Source organism: Phaethon aethereus, assembly GCF_964289735.1.
Source record: "Phaethon aethereus genome assembly, chromosome: 4".
NCBI lineage: Eukaryota > Metazoa > Chordata > Aves > Phaethontiformes > Phaethontidae > Phaethon > Phaethon aethereus.
The window spans coordinates 56,751,514-56,767,027 of record NC_138578.1 but is presented as its reverse complement, the minus strand read 5'-3'; the positions used below and the strand labels follow the sequence as shown (position 1 = coordinate 56,767,027).

Here is a 15,514-nt window from a genome sequence, read left to right as displayed (position 1 = left end):
CATTTAACCAGACACCACCTTACTCCAGAACACCGAGCGTGACATGCTTGTAACGTGGTAAAGAAGTATATTTCACGGCCCCATCAATGAGAGTTCAGAGGTCATCTGACCTATCCAAACTCCACACATGGAAAAAGACCTAAAGCATTGCTGAAAAATGACACATAGTCACTGATACCCCAACATCCAGACTCAGTCATTTTTACAGAGGCTGGTGATGATTCCAATTCAGAAGCTAAAAAAGCAGGTACTTAGGCATGTGTCACATGAATGACCAAGGCATAGGACCAGGTATAGATGAAAATCTGAATCCTAGAAGGATGGTAAGTTTAAGCAGTGCCTGAGACAGAAGAAACTTCCTTACAGAGAGAGCAAAACACAATTTCAACATGGTAGGAATGAGTAATTACTCTTATGTCAGCAATTTAAAATACATATTTACATATTTCCTTGGATATTCCTAAGATAAAACAAGGGCCTCACACAGACTTGCAGTACCCTTCAGAAGCTGAAAAATGATTGGGACTCCTGCACATACAAAAATATCACTTCTTTTCAGTAACAGCAATGGCAGCAGGACCACTTAGTCATGACTGCTAGAACAGGGCACAATTACATTTTTTGTAAAAATATTTTCTTGAAAGCTTACTTCCAGTGCTAGCTGTCAGTAGTGGATGGTTTAAACACCTCTCAAGATTTCTCTTCCAAACTTGATGGCTGACTTCATACTCATCAATTCCACTACATTTCTGCAGAAATCAACTCTCTTTTGCATTTCATCACATCAGTTTCTTCACTGATATGTTTTATTCATCACAGAAAATTTCTGGGAAAATAAGCATAACTGCAAGCAAAGAAATGCAGCTACTGAAAATATGTCTCCAGAAAGCATTACTTGCTCCTCTTAGTCCTGTGGGATAGAGTCACTGATGTTGTATTCCTTCATCTTTATGCTTCCTAAACTGGTTTAGACACTTTGTTGACAAAAATTTTTTGACAAAAGTCTCTTTTCCCCCCACCCATTCCATCTCAGATGCTTTTATCAATCTATTTCCCCCTCTTTCTGCCTTGCCAGACTTTGGCATATTCTTTTTTGTGTCAAAATGTATTTCTCTCTCCCACTGAAGTATGTGTTACTTATTCCCTACATCTTTTTTCCAGTATACCTACCACATACTGTCAGGTTAATTCTTCCAGATACACATACTGTCTTGTGCTCTTTGCCTTCTCTAATCTCATATTTGTCTGCTATTTATAATTTCCTGCCCTGTTTCCTCTTTCTCTTCTCCTTCCCGAGTTTTTACTGAAGGGATGAGTCTGGACCTTAAGTCAGCAGTAAAATAATCAGGGAAAAATGTGGAAAAAAATATTTGAAATTCTTATACAGAAAGAAACATTAGGTTTTTAGGATAAGCTACCTAAAGCAGTTCACTTAGTATTAAATAAGTAAAGCTTTGTTTAAAAAGAAAAAAAGAACAATCATAGCACTAACAGAATAAAAGCAGGTACCTCTGCTATTCATTCCCTGTAACGAAAAGTGTTGCCTACATATTTGAGTGCTTAGACTATCAAACTTGTGATATCTTAATGCACATCACGGACACCAGGTGATCAAGATCTTTGAGTCATTCCGGCTTTGAAGTACATCTCTAAAAGATATGAAACATTTTCTCCCCCACACAATAACATCAGTACAATTAACTGTAGTCCCAGCAAGACCCTCACTTAAAAGCACTATCACATTTCTTACAAAATGATCTTCAACATCTCTGTCATACTAATATAATAAAAACTAATCTGAACAGAAATTACTGAACAATACAACCAGACTTAACTCTGAATATTTGGTAAAGACACAGCCTGACTGCAAAGAACATTCATAGAAATGTGAATTTTTAATGTTAAGAACAACAGGTATTATTAAAGACGTGTTCCCAAAGAACAATTTTGTTCTGAGATCCACACAGATTGCTCTCCTCCAAGTCAACTTGCAGATAATGCTACATACGATTTGAAATTACAGTCGTCAAATTTGTTATTAATTCAAATAGCTTTTAAAGATCTCAAAAAAAATTATCATCTGGACTCAAAGCATCACAGACATTCTTTATCTATCAGTCTTCTCATATAGTAGAGTTAATCTTCTTTCCTTGAAACTTCATCCAAATATTGATATGCTCAGACCAGTATAACTGCTGCCTCTACTCCTATCAAGTTGCAGTCCAGAAATCAACTGAAAATTTTCCTCACATGTTTCTGTCCAAGTACAGGTAATTGTGCAAGTTCAGAGCTGCTGGATTCTCAGAAATATTCAGCTTGATTAGTATAGTTATCTCACTTTGACCATCTTTACCTCCATATGTGGTCACAAAAATATACCTCCCAGTTTTAGAAAACTGGGAGGTATATTTTTGAATAGTAGTAGAGTAGAAACAACTACCTGTTTCTGCGCCCCTCTCTTTTATGCTATACAATAAAGAACAAGAACCTTGCACAAGTAAGATAGCAAACCATACTAAAAAAATAAATAAAACAAAACCAACGAAGCTGATTCCTGGCGTTTTCCACAGAATCACACACTTTAGAAGGGATTTGGAAGTCAACTTCCACTGAAAGGAGGGCCTATACTGAATTCAGACCAAGATGCTTATAGCTTAGTCCAGTTGGGTCTTTGAAAATTCCATGGACAAAGATCCCACAATCTCACTGGACAACTTGTTCCCCTGTTTAATTATCCTCATAATGAATTTTTTTCTTTATATCTAGTTAGGATTTCCCATGCTGCAATTCATCAGCATTGTTCTTCATCCTCTTCCCATGCACCACTGCAAAGACCCTACCTCTGTCTTCTCGATCACCTCCCCGTAAGTGCTGGGGGCCGCTGTTGGGTCCCCCCAAAGCTATCTCTTCTCCAGGCTGAACAGCCCTCTCTTCACAGAGCAAGTGCTCCTGCCTGACCAGCCTTGTAGCCCTCTGCTGAGCTCCTTCCAGTTTAAAGGCAAAACTGGATGCAGTATCTAGATGCAGTTTCACAAGTGCTGAGCAGAGGGAGATAATCAGTTGTCTCAACCTCCTGAGCGTGCACGTGGTCACACAGACCAGGAGGCTGTTGGTCCTCTTTGCTGCCAAGACATCATGCTGTCCGCCAGGAACTCCAGGTCCTTTTTGACAGAGCTGCTCCACAGCCAGCTAGTGCCCAGACTGTCCTGCTGAGGGGGGCTTCCCACCCAGATGGAGAACTTTGCCCTAATCTCTGATGAATATTAAAATGTTCCTGTCAACCTATTCTCTCAGCCTCTCCATCACCCTCTGAACAGCAGCCCTGTCTGCAAAATTATGAACTTGGTAAAAACAATCTTTCAATGTGGAAAAAAATAAATTGCCCTCAGGAAAGGCTATGCTAATATCGTTATTCCTGATGCTCTCAGCAGTTCTTGTTCCACCCCAAACAAGCGAGGAAATAGGACACACTTCTCACTTCTCTTTCCTCGCATCAATTATTCCATGTTCTGATTACAAAATTGCAGAAAGTGTTGTGTGTTTTATTTTTGTTTAGAAAAACTGGGTAACTTATTGACCTTAACACCCGTATTCACAGTGTAAGTACACCTCTTCCTCTGTTCTGAGAAAATAATGACTACAACATCTTAAAGCAGTTCTTTGCCTAGCAAAGTACTTGAAAGTACCCATTGCCTTCAGTAACTAGGTCCTTCTTTTTTTCTAATACTAACATTTCTAATGCTAGCTGAAAAATTAGTAGGGGCCCTTATGCCGACTATATTTTAATCTTAGGGATCAAGAGCACTTTGTCATTGTAAAAGTTTTAGCCAAATATATATTCATCTTCCTCTACAAAACGTCTTCTAAAGAAAGCCCTCCAGCCACTGCATGCAACAAAAGTAAAATTTATCAGGAAGATAAAGTAGGCCTTAGGATAATATGTACTGCCTTGACTGAAACTGAAGTCTAAACCTACTAAAATTATTAGGGAGACTTATTTCAGATAGATTTGAATGAAACCTAGGAATATAAATCGTTAAGTCTTATCTTCTCCGTTGGTAAGTTTTATCTTCTTTGTAGCTTTTGGCCAGACCAAATAATTAAAATGTAAACAGCCACATTCCACTGTTCACCCAGACCAAACAGCAAGGAACAAATGAAGATTCAGAGAACAGAAGATAAAAGGATAACTATAGCAAATTATAGAGCCTAAGTAGATATAACTAAAAAAGGACAAATGGTATTAAATAAAGGACAAAATATCCCCAACCTGCTAAGGAAGAACATGATGATGAAAAGGCATCACCCCTCTGCATAGCTGAAACATGTACTAGCCACAGCACTATCAGATCTCCTGGGGGTTTCAGACTAGGATCACCACACAAAGACAGACATGAGCCACGTGTCAGCACCCTGTTCAAGAGACTGCAGATCTCTATCTGCACTTGACTGATGAAAAGTTAATTGTCATCAAGTTCAGAATGAACTGACATGTTGTTGATGGGTTAAGTGCCTCGATCCAAGAAACACTTTCCATAGTGGAACTAGACTTGAAACAAACCTAACATAAATGAATGCTGAGAACCTCAATAAAAATCAGTTACCTTAATTAAATGCCATTCCACAGTCATTATAACATTCACCAAATTGTAAAGCCAACTTAGATTTCTACTTTATAAAATGTCACCAGCACCTCAAGAAATATTCAAAATGAGCTCTCTTTTATAAGGCATTTTCAGTCATCTAAGCTGCTGGTACTTCAACATATTCATGTGAACATTTGTTCTAATAAAATTCATTCCATATTTCCTGCAAAAATCTTTGGGTAGCTAGGAATCTGCTACAGCCCTTCACAAAAACAAGCTTATTTGAAATAATTCCAAGTTCTAGTGCACATGTGAGCAAGTATCAGTCTCCTCCCACAGGAGGCATAGAAATACACGTAGACTGAAGTAGCAACAGAACCAGAGACTTGCGCTGAACCGCGCACCTAATGCCACAGTTGTGACACATAGGTGAATCTGGCTTAAAATCATAGAAAAAGCCACACAGCTACAAGACTAGGCAGTAACAACATGTCCCCAGGAGAAATACAGTGAATGAGTTCTACTGAAATTTTAGTGCAACTGTCATTAGGCAATTATGGACTAATCCAAGGGTCAATTAAATTAATGACTAATTGTACAAAGAGGTGAATATACTTCATAAGGGCTAATGTAAATACCTAAACCAGGTTATAAAAAGTTTGCTGTCTCTCTCTCTCTGCAAGCAAAATTATCTCTTCTCCACTGTAATTTCTTGTGTATTAAATATCACACATATCTTTTGCAAGGGTATTCCACCTCTTGTCAGATGGTGACTAAAATTTATGGCTGTCAGAGTTGTCCCCTGCTGGATGCAACCTGCAGGCCATCAGCTGGATGGCCCTCGTCAACAGAGCAAGAACCTAAGGTACAGGTCCATAGCTCATCTGCAGCAGGTCTGATACAATCCAGTACATATTTAATGGCTGTATGCCGGTGAGATCAAGTACCTTTCTTCCCCAGGGATGACACTGAGGGTACTTTATTTTTAAAAACAGCTACATAATTTATCTTGCCATGTAAATATGACATTGGACAGTGAAAAAAAAAAAATTGTCGTGACTTATAGTGACAGAGGTAGCCACCTAAATTAATATTTAATACTACAACTTTTTCCTAATGTAAATCCCATCCAGCTGAACTGTATTCTGAAAGATAAATTGGACCATAATATTACATTAATAATAATAAGAATTAATAAGACTTAATCCCTTGCAGTACACTGCCTTAAATAAGAAGAAAACCATTTTAAATAAAAGAACGAACAATCTATTTAAGACCTCAAATAATTTAATCCAAAGGGGATGTACCTCATGTTACCTCAGATCTTTCCTATTCACTATGTCTGCCTGCCTTTCTGCAAATAAGAAAAATAACTGCATATAAATTTAGAAACACAGAATTAGCCATTCACACCTTACCAGAGATGAATGCAGTGACACAGAAAAGGATTTGAAGATCAAGGCAGAAAGCAAAAAGAACATGAGGTACACAAGAGCAGTACTGGAGCTAATCCTAGGATAGAGTATCTCAGCAGTATGAAGCAGGAGTAGGAAGGTAATATTCTGTGTGTATCTGCCATTAATGAGGATAATGTTTATATAATCTACCCATTTTTGAGGTCTATTCTTCAAAGAAAAAATGGAAAGGGTTTACAAAATGGTTAAACAAACAATTCAATATTTTCTGAAGAAATTTAAGTAGCTCAGTTTACTTATCTGAGAGAAAAATGTAAGCTGTTATCAAGTTGCCTCTTAAACTATATATACCAGGGAAATAATTCTAATAGGAGTTATTATGACTGTAGCATGGGTAAATCCAATTCAATGGAAATCTTCACTCTGTGCAGAGTATCTCTGATTGTGGCACATTTATACAAAACTTTAATTTGGAAGGAGATCATTCATCCCGCAACAACTGCTAGGTATGTAACTGCCCTGCAGCTTCCCAATCTCTGAGAGGTGAGGAAGTTTCTCTGAGCAACTATTCTGCAACATATCATGAAAGACTAGGCTGGAAAGAGAAAGCAAGCAGGACGTTTTCTGATCAAAATGCTCATTCCTTTAAGAGTTTTCAGGATTCATTTGAGGTGCTTTGAGTTCTCTTCAAGGTAAAACTTGGCAGAGACACACAGAGCAAGGAAGAGCTCTGGTGAATGGCTTCCCTGTTGAAGAGCAGCCAGCTGCAGACCACACTCCGTTCCTGAATTGCTGCTGCAGCCATGGGTCTGCACCCTGCGGTTGCCCTGCAGAACCAGAGGTACGGACAAAGAACTAAATTTCCCCAGAGAGATGGACGTGGGATCCAGCGGCTGAGCCAGATGTAGCAGGTGGTACTGGGGATAAAAAATCTGTCTTTTTCAGCAAGCTGAAGGTGGCAGAAGATCCACTGGCTGGAAGCCAGAGAAATCTCAGACTAGAAATATTGTAAAATACTTCATCGGATTCATCCTCATCAAATCTTTATGCAAGGACTTAGAACAGTTATACTGAAGCAACAAACCTGATGCAGAAGCCAGGGTAAATTCTCCAGTTTTGTTTATTCTGATATCAGACTGGATTATCACAACAGATCCTACTGACTTGAACATCCACCAATGAAAGCATATTTTAGAAAGTATTTCTTTTCATTTTGGCCATATGATTGAGATTTCCCTCTTCTTTGAATCAAGTTCTGTTCTGGTCAACTCCTGATGACCTTTCTAATCCCTCCAGTCACCTCTATTAGTTCAGTGTTGTTGCATGATTTGCCATTTTCAGTTTAGACATGTAGAATCAAGTTTTTACATAGGCCAGTAGGCCGCTGCATTCACCACACTATTTTCAGCCTTATTAACAAAGTTCACATACGTAAAACTGCAAAATCAGGGCTTCCGTGTCATCTCTAGGTTAATTCAACTGCATCTGAATTACTCCTTGTAAATTATTACCATTCAGAGAAATTATTAAGAGATAAACATCAGTGTCACTGTCAGACACCACCCTTTGAAAGGTTCCTGTCAGTATGCTACATACTGTCATTTATAATTATCACTTCTCTCTATTGCTCTTTACCAAATAAGTTATGATGTTGTTACTTTACCAATACTGTCAGTTTAGTATGCAGTGCAAGAAAGGGCTATGCGGGTAATTAAAAAAGCCCTAGTATTCTTCTCTCATAAATGTAACCACAAAAATGGGTCTTTGCCCATCTTCAGAGATGTTCACCTTTGTTTTTCTGTGAGGCCAACATACATGACTATTTAAGTATATACATGATAGCACAAACCAAGACAACTCACTTTCAAACAGTGCATGTGCCAAGTCCATTTAAGTAGTCCTACCTACTGGCCATAGAAACTAGGTGTTGTATTCAACCCAGATTATTACAATTCCTCTACAGCCTCAAAGGAAAATCACAGATCCTCTGGTCCCCTTGTCATTTACTGTGTGGCCAGACTTATGTATCCAGAAAAAAGTTGACCAAAGCCAACAAGTGCTCACCTGTAACCTTTTCTATCCAGCTCAGAAAGGCATGAATTGGTAGCAAGGGTGCTCTTATTCAACATCAGACATATTTAACAAACAGAAAACTAAAAATAATTGAAAATTTAGTTCAATTTGCTGAGAACCTTTTTCTTAACATATTGCCATAGTCTGAAGACTTCCTTTAAATCCATCGTAAGAAAATTATGTGCAAAGAATATGAGTATTACCCAATATTTATGTCTCATTAAACTTTATACTAACAAAAGAAAATATTAATAAACTTTTAATAAAATAAACCATATTTTAAACCACTGGGGCTGCTAAATAACGAGTTCTTCACAGTCACATCATGAACAAAGCACGCAAGAGTGACGATAATAATGAATAAACATCACAAATGTTCAAATGAAACAGTAAATCACTATTATCAAGCATTAAGAAACCCATGTTGTTATGACAGGCTTAACTCTGATCCAGGAATTTCTATGAGAAGAAAACATAGGCCTTATTATATAAGTATTTTCCTAAGAGAGACTTTAAAATGGAAAAGAAAGTATTAGTTGACATTTGCACCTGCTGACAGTTACATTGCAATGGAACATTTATCATCACTTTTTAGAATATCAGTTTACAAAACTAAAGGGAAGGTACGGCCAAAATTAAGTTTATAATATACTGTTAGGGATGCTGACCAGCGCATACCATTTAAAGCAGTATAAAGTAGAAGAAATGTTATGGTTATGCTGCACCTGTATGGTTACAGCTAAGGAATAATATTAATTATATTGTCAGCTCTTACGCTCTCTTTATGAATTTTCTATTTATTTGAGTTCAACAAGAATAATGGGTTTGCTGAACATTTAGGACTGCAGTGACTGCTGAGTAACTACTCTTTTCCTGTGCATACCTTATAGAAAGGCTCGCAGCCCAATGGTAATGGTTTTAAACTAAAAGAGGGTAGATTTTGACTGTATTTAAGGAAGAAAATTTTCACAATGAAGGTGCTAAAACACTGGCACAGGTTGCCTAGAGAGATGGTAAATGCCCCATCCCTGGAAACATTCAAGCTCAGCTTGGATGGGGCTCTGAGCAACCTGATCTAGTTGAAGATGCCCCTGCTCACTGCAGGGGGGGTTGGACTAGATGACCTTTAAAGGTTCCTTCCAACCCAAACTATTCTATGATTCTATGACAAAAACAGTGACTTCAAAATACTGACTGTGAAGTTACATCAAGTGCATTGGCCATTCTGGTCTGTTTGTGGTGCATGTGCAGAACTGGGGGAAAACAACTGTTTTATGGGACAGAGTTCAACTGCAAAGAATCCCTTTGGTGAAGGAAGTTTGGTCTAATATCATGCTTTTAGGGCAGTGCATTAAAAGGATAAACTCTTGGTTGGACTCAACTTCCAATTCCTTGCTTAGGCTTTTGCTCCATTAGTTACACCTGAAGTAACTTTACTCACGCTCAGCACAAAGCACTTTGTGTATAAATGCATACTAGAAGTGATGCAATTTGCAACCTTTTAAAAGTATGTGTTGAAAAGGTGGGCTGGCTCCTGCAAGAAGTTTTTTGAAAAACAGCTAGAATTGGTGCAGCCTGGTCTATTATTGAGGAAAGCATTACTTCTGTGTTGTAGTTTCAATAAAAAGCTTTGGCTGAAACTACAGAAAGGCATCCACAGAAGAAGAAAAATAGTATTTCCATGCCACTTTGTGGTAGGCTGCTAAAGGGCACTAGAGCACCTGAGCTCTCTGCAAACACCTCTGAGTTGTAACGCACTACATACCAGAGAACCAGGATCTGAAAAGCATGTCCATTTGTTGTCACTTAAATAAAAAAAAAAAGGAAAAAAAAAAATCTCTCAAGAACCACCATTTTCCCATGTAGTCTCTGAATGAAAGGGAAGTCTGAAAATAGTTGATTCAGATACATGGATATTTATGCCAAAGGTTCCATTTTATCTGAGATCTTCTGGGGCACAAAATAAAATAATGCATGTAAGTTACATCTTTTCTCACTGAAAACATCTTATCAACTGATTTATAAATGCTACCATTAATGAGATCTCTACATACTAACCTACACCTAGTCCTGCAATCACAGCCATACTTTGACAAGCAAAAAAACCCCAACTTTTTTTAGCTAGTCCTCCTTTGTAACTAAGTCTTTAAACTGATAAATCAGCATTCATATTCTTTTCTCTCAAACCACTTGATAATTTCTTTCATACCTGAGGTTACAATACATTCATTAAGAAACATTCTGAAGATGCACAGCTGCACTGGTATAATTTCCATCAATGCTTTTAAAAAATATTTCCATAATATGCCAAGGTTTTAAAAGACACAGATTAAGAAAAGTCTAATCAGTGGTGTTCCTAACTCGGATAACACAGCAGCCTTCTGAAGACGAGAGATGAGCTGAGATCAACACACTTCACACAGACTGATAAATCACCATTCAGTATGCGAAAGAGGTCTACAGTCTAACAGACTTTTTAAAAAGTGTTTAATAGATTTTTTTTTTTGCCAGCCTTTATACCACACATTTGCTATATCCTTTTAGAATGATAATTTGGTCCACCATTTATGACAGACACACTGCGCAACAGGCAAATACCCTTTCAGTATTGCCTTGTGATTTTCATGAGAGTATAACCTGTGGAATGATTCACATTAGCTCTCAATTATTTCTGGAGTTGAATGACCAGACTGCTTTTTGTTAAATTGTTGTGGGTACTAATAACTCATTTGCACAACAGTACCAAACTGCCGGTTTTTCTTTGTAACTCTCCCTTAAAACGCATGTTTCCAACTTCTGGGACTTGAGCCGCTGCCCGGCACCATCCCACGCGTGGGCCCAATCCCACTCCCGAAGGCTGCAGCAGGGTGAAGAAGTACCAGCACCAGGAGCAGTGTCCCCACCTAACCACCGGCTGCTGGACCCGGCTTTTCCAAAGAAGCCGCCAGCGCCGCAGTCGCTCGCCGGCGAAACTCCAGCCTCCTCTCCCGGCGAGCGAGCGGGGCCGGGCGGGCACGGCGGCGGGGCGGTGCCGGCGCTGCGGTGAGCTCGTTGAGCCGGCCCGCACCGCCGCCCCCCGCCTCGGGGCGCTGGGCTGCCCCGCCGGCCCCGGGCCGCCCCCCGGCCCCGCTTCGGGGAGGGGGGGGACGGGGACGGGCTTTTCCCAGCACCGAGCTGAGCCCGGACTCACCAACTGCTCAGCGAACAAGTGGAACGCGGCAGAAGTTTTACTTTGGCGGTGCCGGCTTTCCCCGCAGCCGCCCGCGGGACCCGCCGCCGGAGCACCGGGACCTTTTTTTTTTCCCTTCTTTTTTTTTTTTAAGTTCGGCGGTGTGTAGCACGCCCCCTCCTCCCCCTCCAAACCCGTCCGGCCACCCTCGAGCTCAGCTCGGGGCGCGATGCGCAGGTAGCCGAGAGCCGGCGGGAAGGTGCGGGCTGCCGGTGCGGGGGTCCCTGCCGTACTCACCCGCTCCCCAGCCGCACGGTCAGCAGTAGCAGAAGCAGCCGGGCCCCGCGGCGGCGGCTCCAGCGGGGCGCGGAAACCCCCCATGCATCCATGGGGGTGACGGCACTCTCCCTGCCCCGAGTTTTCTCCGGAGAGGCTGGGGAATAGCGGCCCTGCCAATCCCACCCCCCCCCCCCCCCCCTCGGTACACGGCAGGCAGAGGGAGGGGAGCGGAAGGGGAAAAAGAAAATAAAATAAAACACCCAAACAGGTAGGAACCCACTCTACAAGGACCGAGCAACTCGCCCAATAGGCTCATCAGGTTGCTCCATAAATTATCCTAAAAACTGCTGGGCGAATCAATCCCTAGCAGAGGTGGAGCCTCCTTTACTAGAAGGGAAACATGCTTGGGAGAAAGGGTGTCATCCACTTGCTATTTTCTCCAAATAGAGCTTACATATGTATAAATACACATAATATATAAAATGTTAAATATATATCTAAAGCTATTTTTTGTATATATATTTAATTTCTTAATTTATTTTTTAAAGCTACTTAGAGGGCGGCTTGCAACCTGAGAAGCAGCCCCTCGCCCCCGCCAAGAGGAGACCCGCAGCCGAGAGGAGAAGCGCCGGGGGATATGCGCGGCCCCCCACGGGGACTACGCGGCCCCGCGTCCGGCACAACCCCGATTTTGGGGAGGGCGTCACCAGCCGCGGGGAAGCGGGTACCCTCCAGCCCCTCGTCCATCTCCCCAGGAGAAGGGGCCCACGCCCCCAACCACGGTCCCTCAAGCCGCGCTGGAGGCAGGCGGCATGCTCGGCGCACAAGTGCAACCGCGGGAGTTCCGCGTACCCAAGAAACGAGAATCGCGCAAGCCCGGAGGCTGCAGGCGGCTCTGCGCGGCCGCGGAGCGCCCCCGGGGGGGAAGGAGGAGGAAAGCGGGCGATGCGCGGTGCTGCGCTATAAAATGCGCCGGGGCTTGCTACAACGTGCAAAATGCCGCTGCGCTTTTTTTTTTTTCCTTCTCCCCCCTCCCCTTTGTTGCTTCCTCCTCCTGCCTCTCTCGGGAGACCTACGGGGGAAAGTAGCCAAAAAGAAAACAAAACAAAAAAGACAACCCTAATATAACCCCCATCAAAAACAAACACGAGGCAGGAAAAGCCTGCCTCCGCCGTGGCGGAGACGCGCCGGAGGTTCCGCGACTGCAGCACTCTCCTCCGGCCGTGGGGACAGGCGGTTACATCCCAGCGGGACTAGCCCTTCAATAAAGCGTATTTCTTTGCACTGCTTCAGTGACTTTGCACGGATGGTCCCTGAATGTCTCCCCAACCCATTTCCCTGGCTCCGGAGATGTCCCCGCTTGCAGCTCTCTATGGGGCACTCCTGGAGTAACCGCCGCTGCATGGTTCTCAGCGTGAGGAGCAAACCGTCTTACAGTCATCATCATCATCCTTTGAGTCAAGATGTAACTGCACGGAAACGTAAATAATCTCCCCTTCAGTGGTTATTCCGATAAAAGGCAATTCTTTGTTTTGGGTTCTCCTCCTTCTTTACACTTTGTCATCTGATTATTATTTTACATATACAGCTTGCAGCTGCTTTAATGGTTAAAGAAACTCACCATGCTTCAGAGGGCTGCAGTACATTAAGTGAAAATTCAACGACTTGAAAATTAATAGCCAGTCCTGGGGGTACTGGCAGAAGGTAAAGGCACATATTATTGTATGACCTGAGGTCTCTTTATTGGTGGATTAACACAGCAGGCAGCGTCCTAGCGTGAAGGCAGAGGCATGAGCTCAGAGGAGAGAACATGCATTTATTAGAGAGTAAGGGCAGAAGCAGCTCCTCTGCTGCAGCTGGTGGCACTGGCTCCAAGGAGTAGGACTGGTGTCCCCCGCAGCAAGAAAATAAGCACAGCCCATCCCCAAGTCCCTTTCTCCCTGGGAAGTCCTTTTGCCCTGAAAATAACAATGGTCTTTAGGTTTATTATGGATTGATCTGTCAAATTGACTGTATTTTGCAAAACAGGCAATGAACTCTTCTTATGCCTTTGCATTCTGATGTTTATGGAGCCATTAAAGCTCTTTACCAGTCTATAAAATTTCATCATTTAAAATATATTACATAATTAATGTGACTACTGAGAAAGTTTGACATAAGAAGTTTAAGGGTACTTACAGGATTACAAGACATCTGGTTTCTACATAAGCAGTTTGGAGCATCTATTTAAAAACACTTAATTTCACCCCTGTCTAGGTCCAGCATCTTGTTAGCACTGCAAGAGGTGGAGGATTACAGCTAAAATAGCATGTAGCATGAATAGTGAGAAAATAAAAATTTTCATTTGATTTCTGGGTTTAGAATGCTAAGGCACATGAAAGTGCCATTAAAAAAAATTTGAAATAAAATTAGCACCAATGAGATTTCTCCAATGACACAAGACAAAGGATGATATCAGGACAAGCTGGTTTCAGATAGTCCCAAATCTGAATTTTCCTTGTATCTTAATGTAAACAATAGAAATCCATGCCTCTCAAAACTAGAGAAGAAAATATTCCGTAAGTAAAGTGCTAGATGGAGATAGGTATAAAAATTTTGAAAGGCAAACAGGAAACAAGAATAATAAAAATTCTTTGACTACCAGAAGAAAACTTGAGGAGAAATAAATCATCTCAGATTGGCTGTATTCCTAAGGAACAAAAGACGCAATAAAGAAAAACTGCAAAATGGAAAAGAAGATATTGAAGAAAACCACGGGAAATTACCTAGATGAGTGTGAAAAGAAGGAGATGCTGATGCAGGATAATAAACTAAAGGACAGTGAGTTACCAAGGCCTGCTGATATTCATCAGCCACTTGGCACTGGAACAGCTGACCTAACAACAATATTTAAATTCTCAGTTAAAATCATCTTCTCCTGCTAAGAGTAGGAGGGCTGTCTTTATAAAAAAGCATGGAGGTGAAGAAAGGGGTCAACAGTGGTGTTTCAGACCTGCTAGGCATCACTTCAGAAACAGAAAATTGAACAGTGCTAATGTACAAGCAAAACTGTAGGATTCAGATCACTATTATTATTAGAGGCACAAACGAGAATGGCTTCTGCAAAGGAAAACCATGGTCTGTCTAACTTCTTCAGTTATATTTAATGAGTCCGTGAAGAGAAGAACAGGGCTACATAATTCACTGTCTTTCAAAACCTTTTAAAGCCTATCAGTTATTTGTTAAAGGAGCTGCATAGTTACAGGGTGAGTAGGACAGTAATGCCTTCTTTCAGAAACAGCTTGAGACTACTATCAGAGTGGTTAACTTTCCACATTAAAAAGATGAATCATGAGTTCTTATGAACCAGCTCTTGAGATTATTTTATTTAACCAATTCCTCACTGAAGTAATGGTTTTAAAGACAAGAAACAGAAAAATTTGCAGATGAAAGTTTCAGTTTTGTTAAGTCTATAGAAAAAAATAAAGAATACTGATTAATTCATCAGAGTATAAAAAAACTATTATAAAATGGGAGGTGATATTTGTTGGAAAACAGAAAAAGAAAAATAATTCAAGCGTGGAATTTGGTAACAATTTTAAGTACCTACATGTAAAATCACGTCTCAGCCCTCAGCTCTGCTGCTGCCTGGTAGTGGAAGATCCAGAGAAAACAGTTATATTTAACTGCAAAATTTCTCCAGGACTGTAGAGCAGCATCCATACAAACACCCAGAAGAGTACTAGTCTGAGCAGCTCAGCACCTAAATTCTGCCCAAGCTCACCTGAAGTCTTCTTCTACCCTGCAGGTTTGAGGAGTGCAAGATAACAGGATAATGGAATGCAATGTGAAAGTCCCCTAAAACACAGCCAGGGTAGATCAACCCTTTCCTAACTTCTTAAAAGTGTAAGAATTTATTTGGATTCCATACAAATACACCTAACCCTCTGGCACTGTAAATGGAGCAAACGCACTTAGCACAAGCTTGTGATTTCCAGTCTGGAAGCCACCTA

General features: G+C 41.1%; 1 protein-coding gene across 2 annotated transcripts in view; it reads right to left on the bottom strand.

Annotated features, from left to right (window-relative positions):
• GABRG1 (gamma-aminobutyric acid type A receptor subunit gamma1) overlaps window positions 1-11,763 on the bottom strand; it is a 56,573-nt gene extending 44,810 nt beyond the window's left edge. For both annotated transcript variants that reach the window (XM_081998996.1, XM_081998997.1), the window contains exon 1: window positions 11,541-11,763. In XM_081998996.1, coding sequence (XP_081855122.1) covers window positions 11,541-11,632 — 92 coding nt within the window. In that variant the 5' untranslated portion in view covers window positions 11,633-11,763. The remainder of the gene's footprint in view (window positions 1-11,540) is intronic.
• Window positions 11,764-15,514: the final 3,751 nt, after the last annotated feature.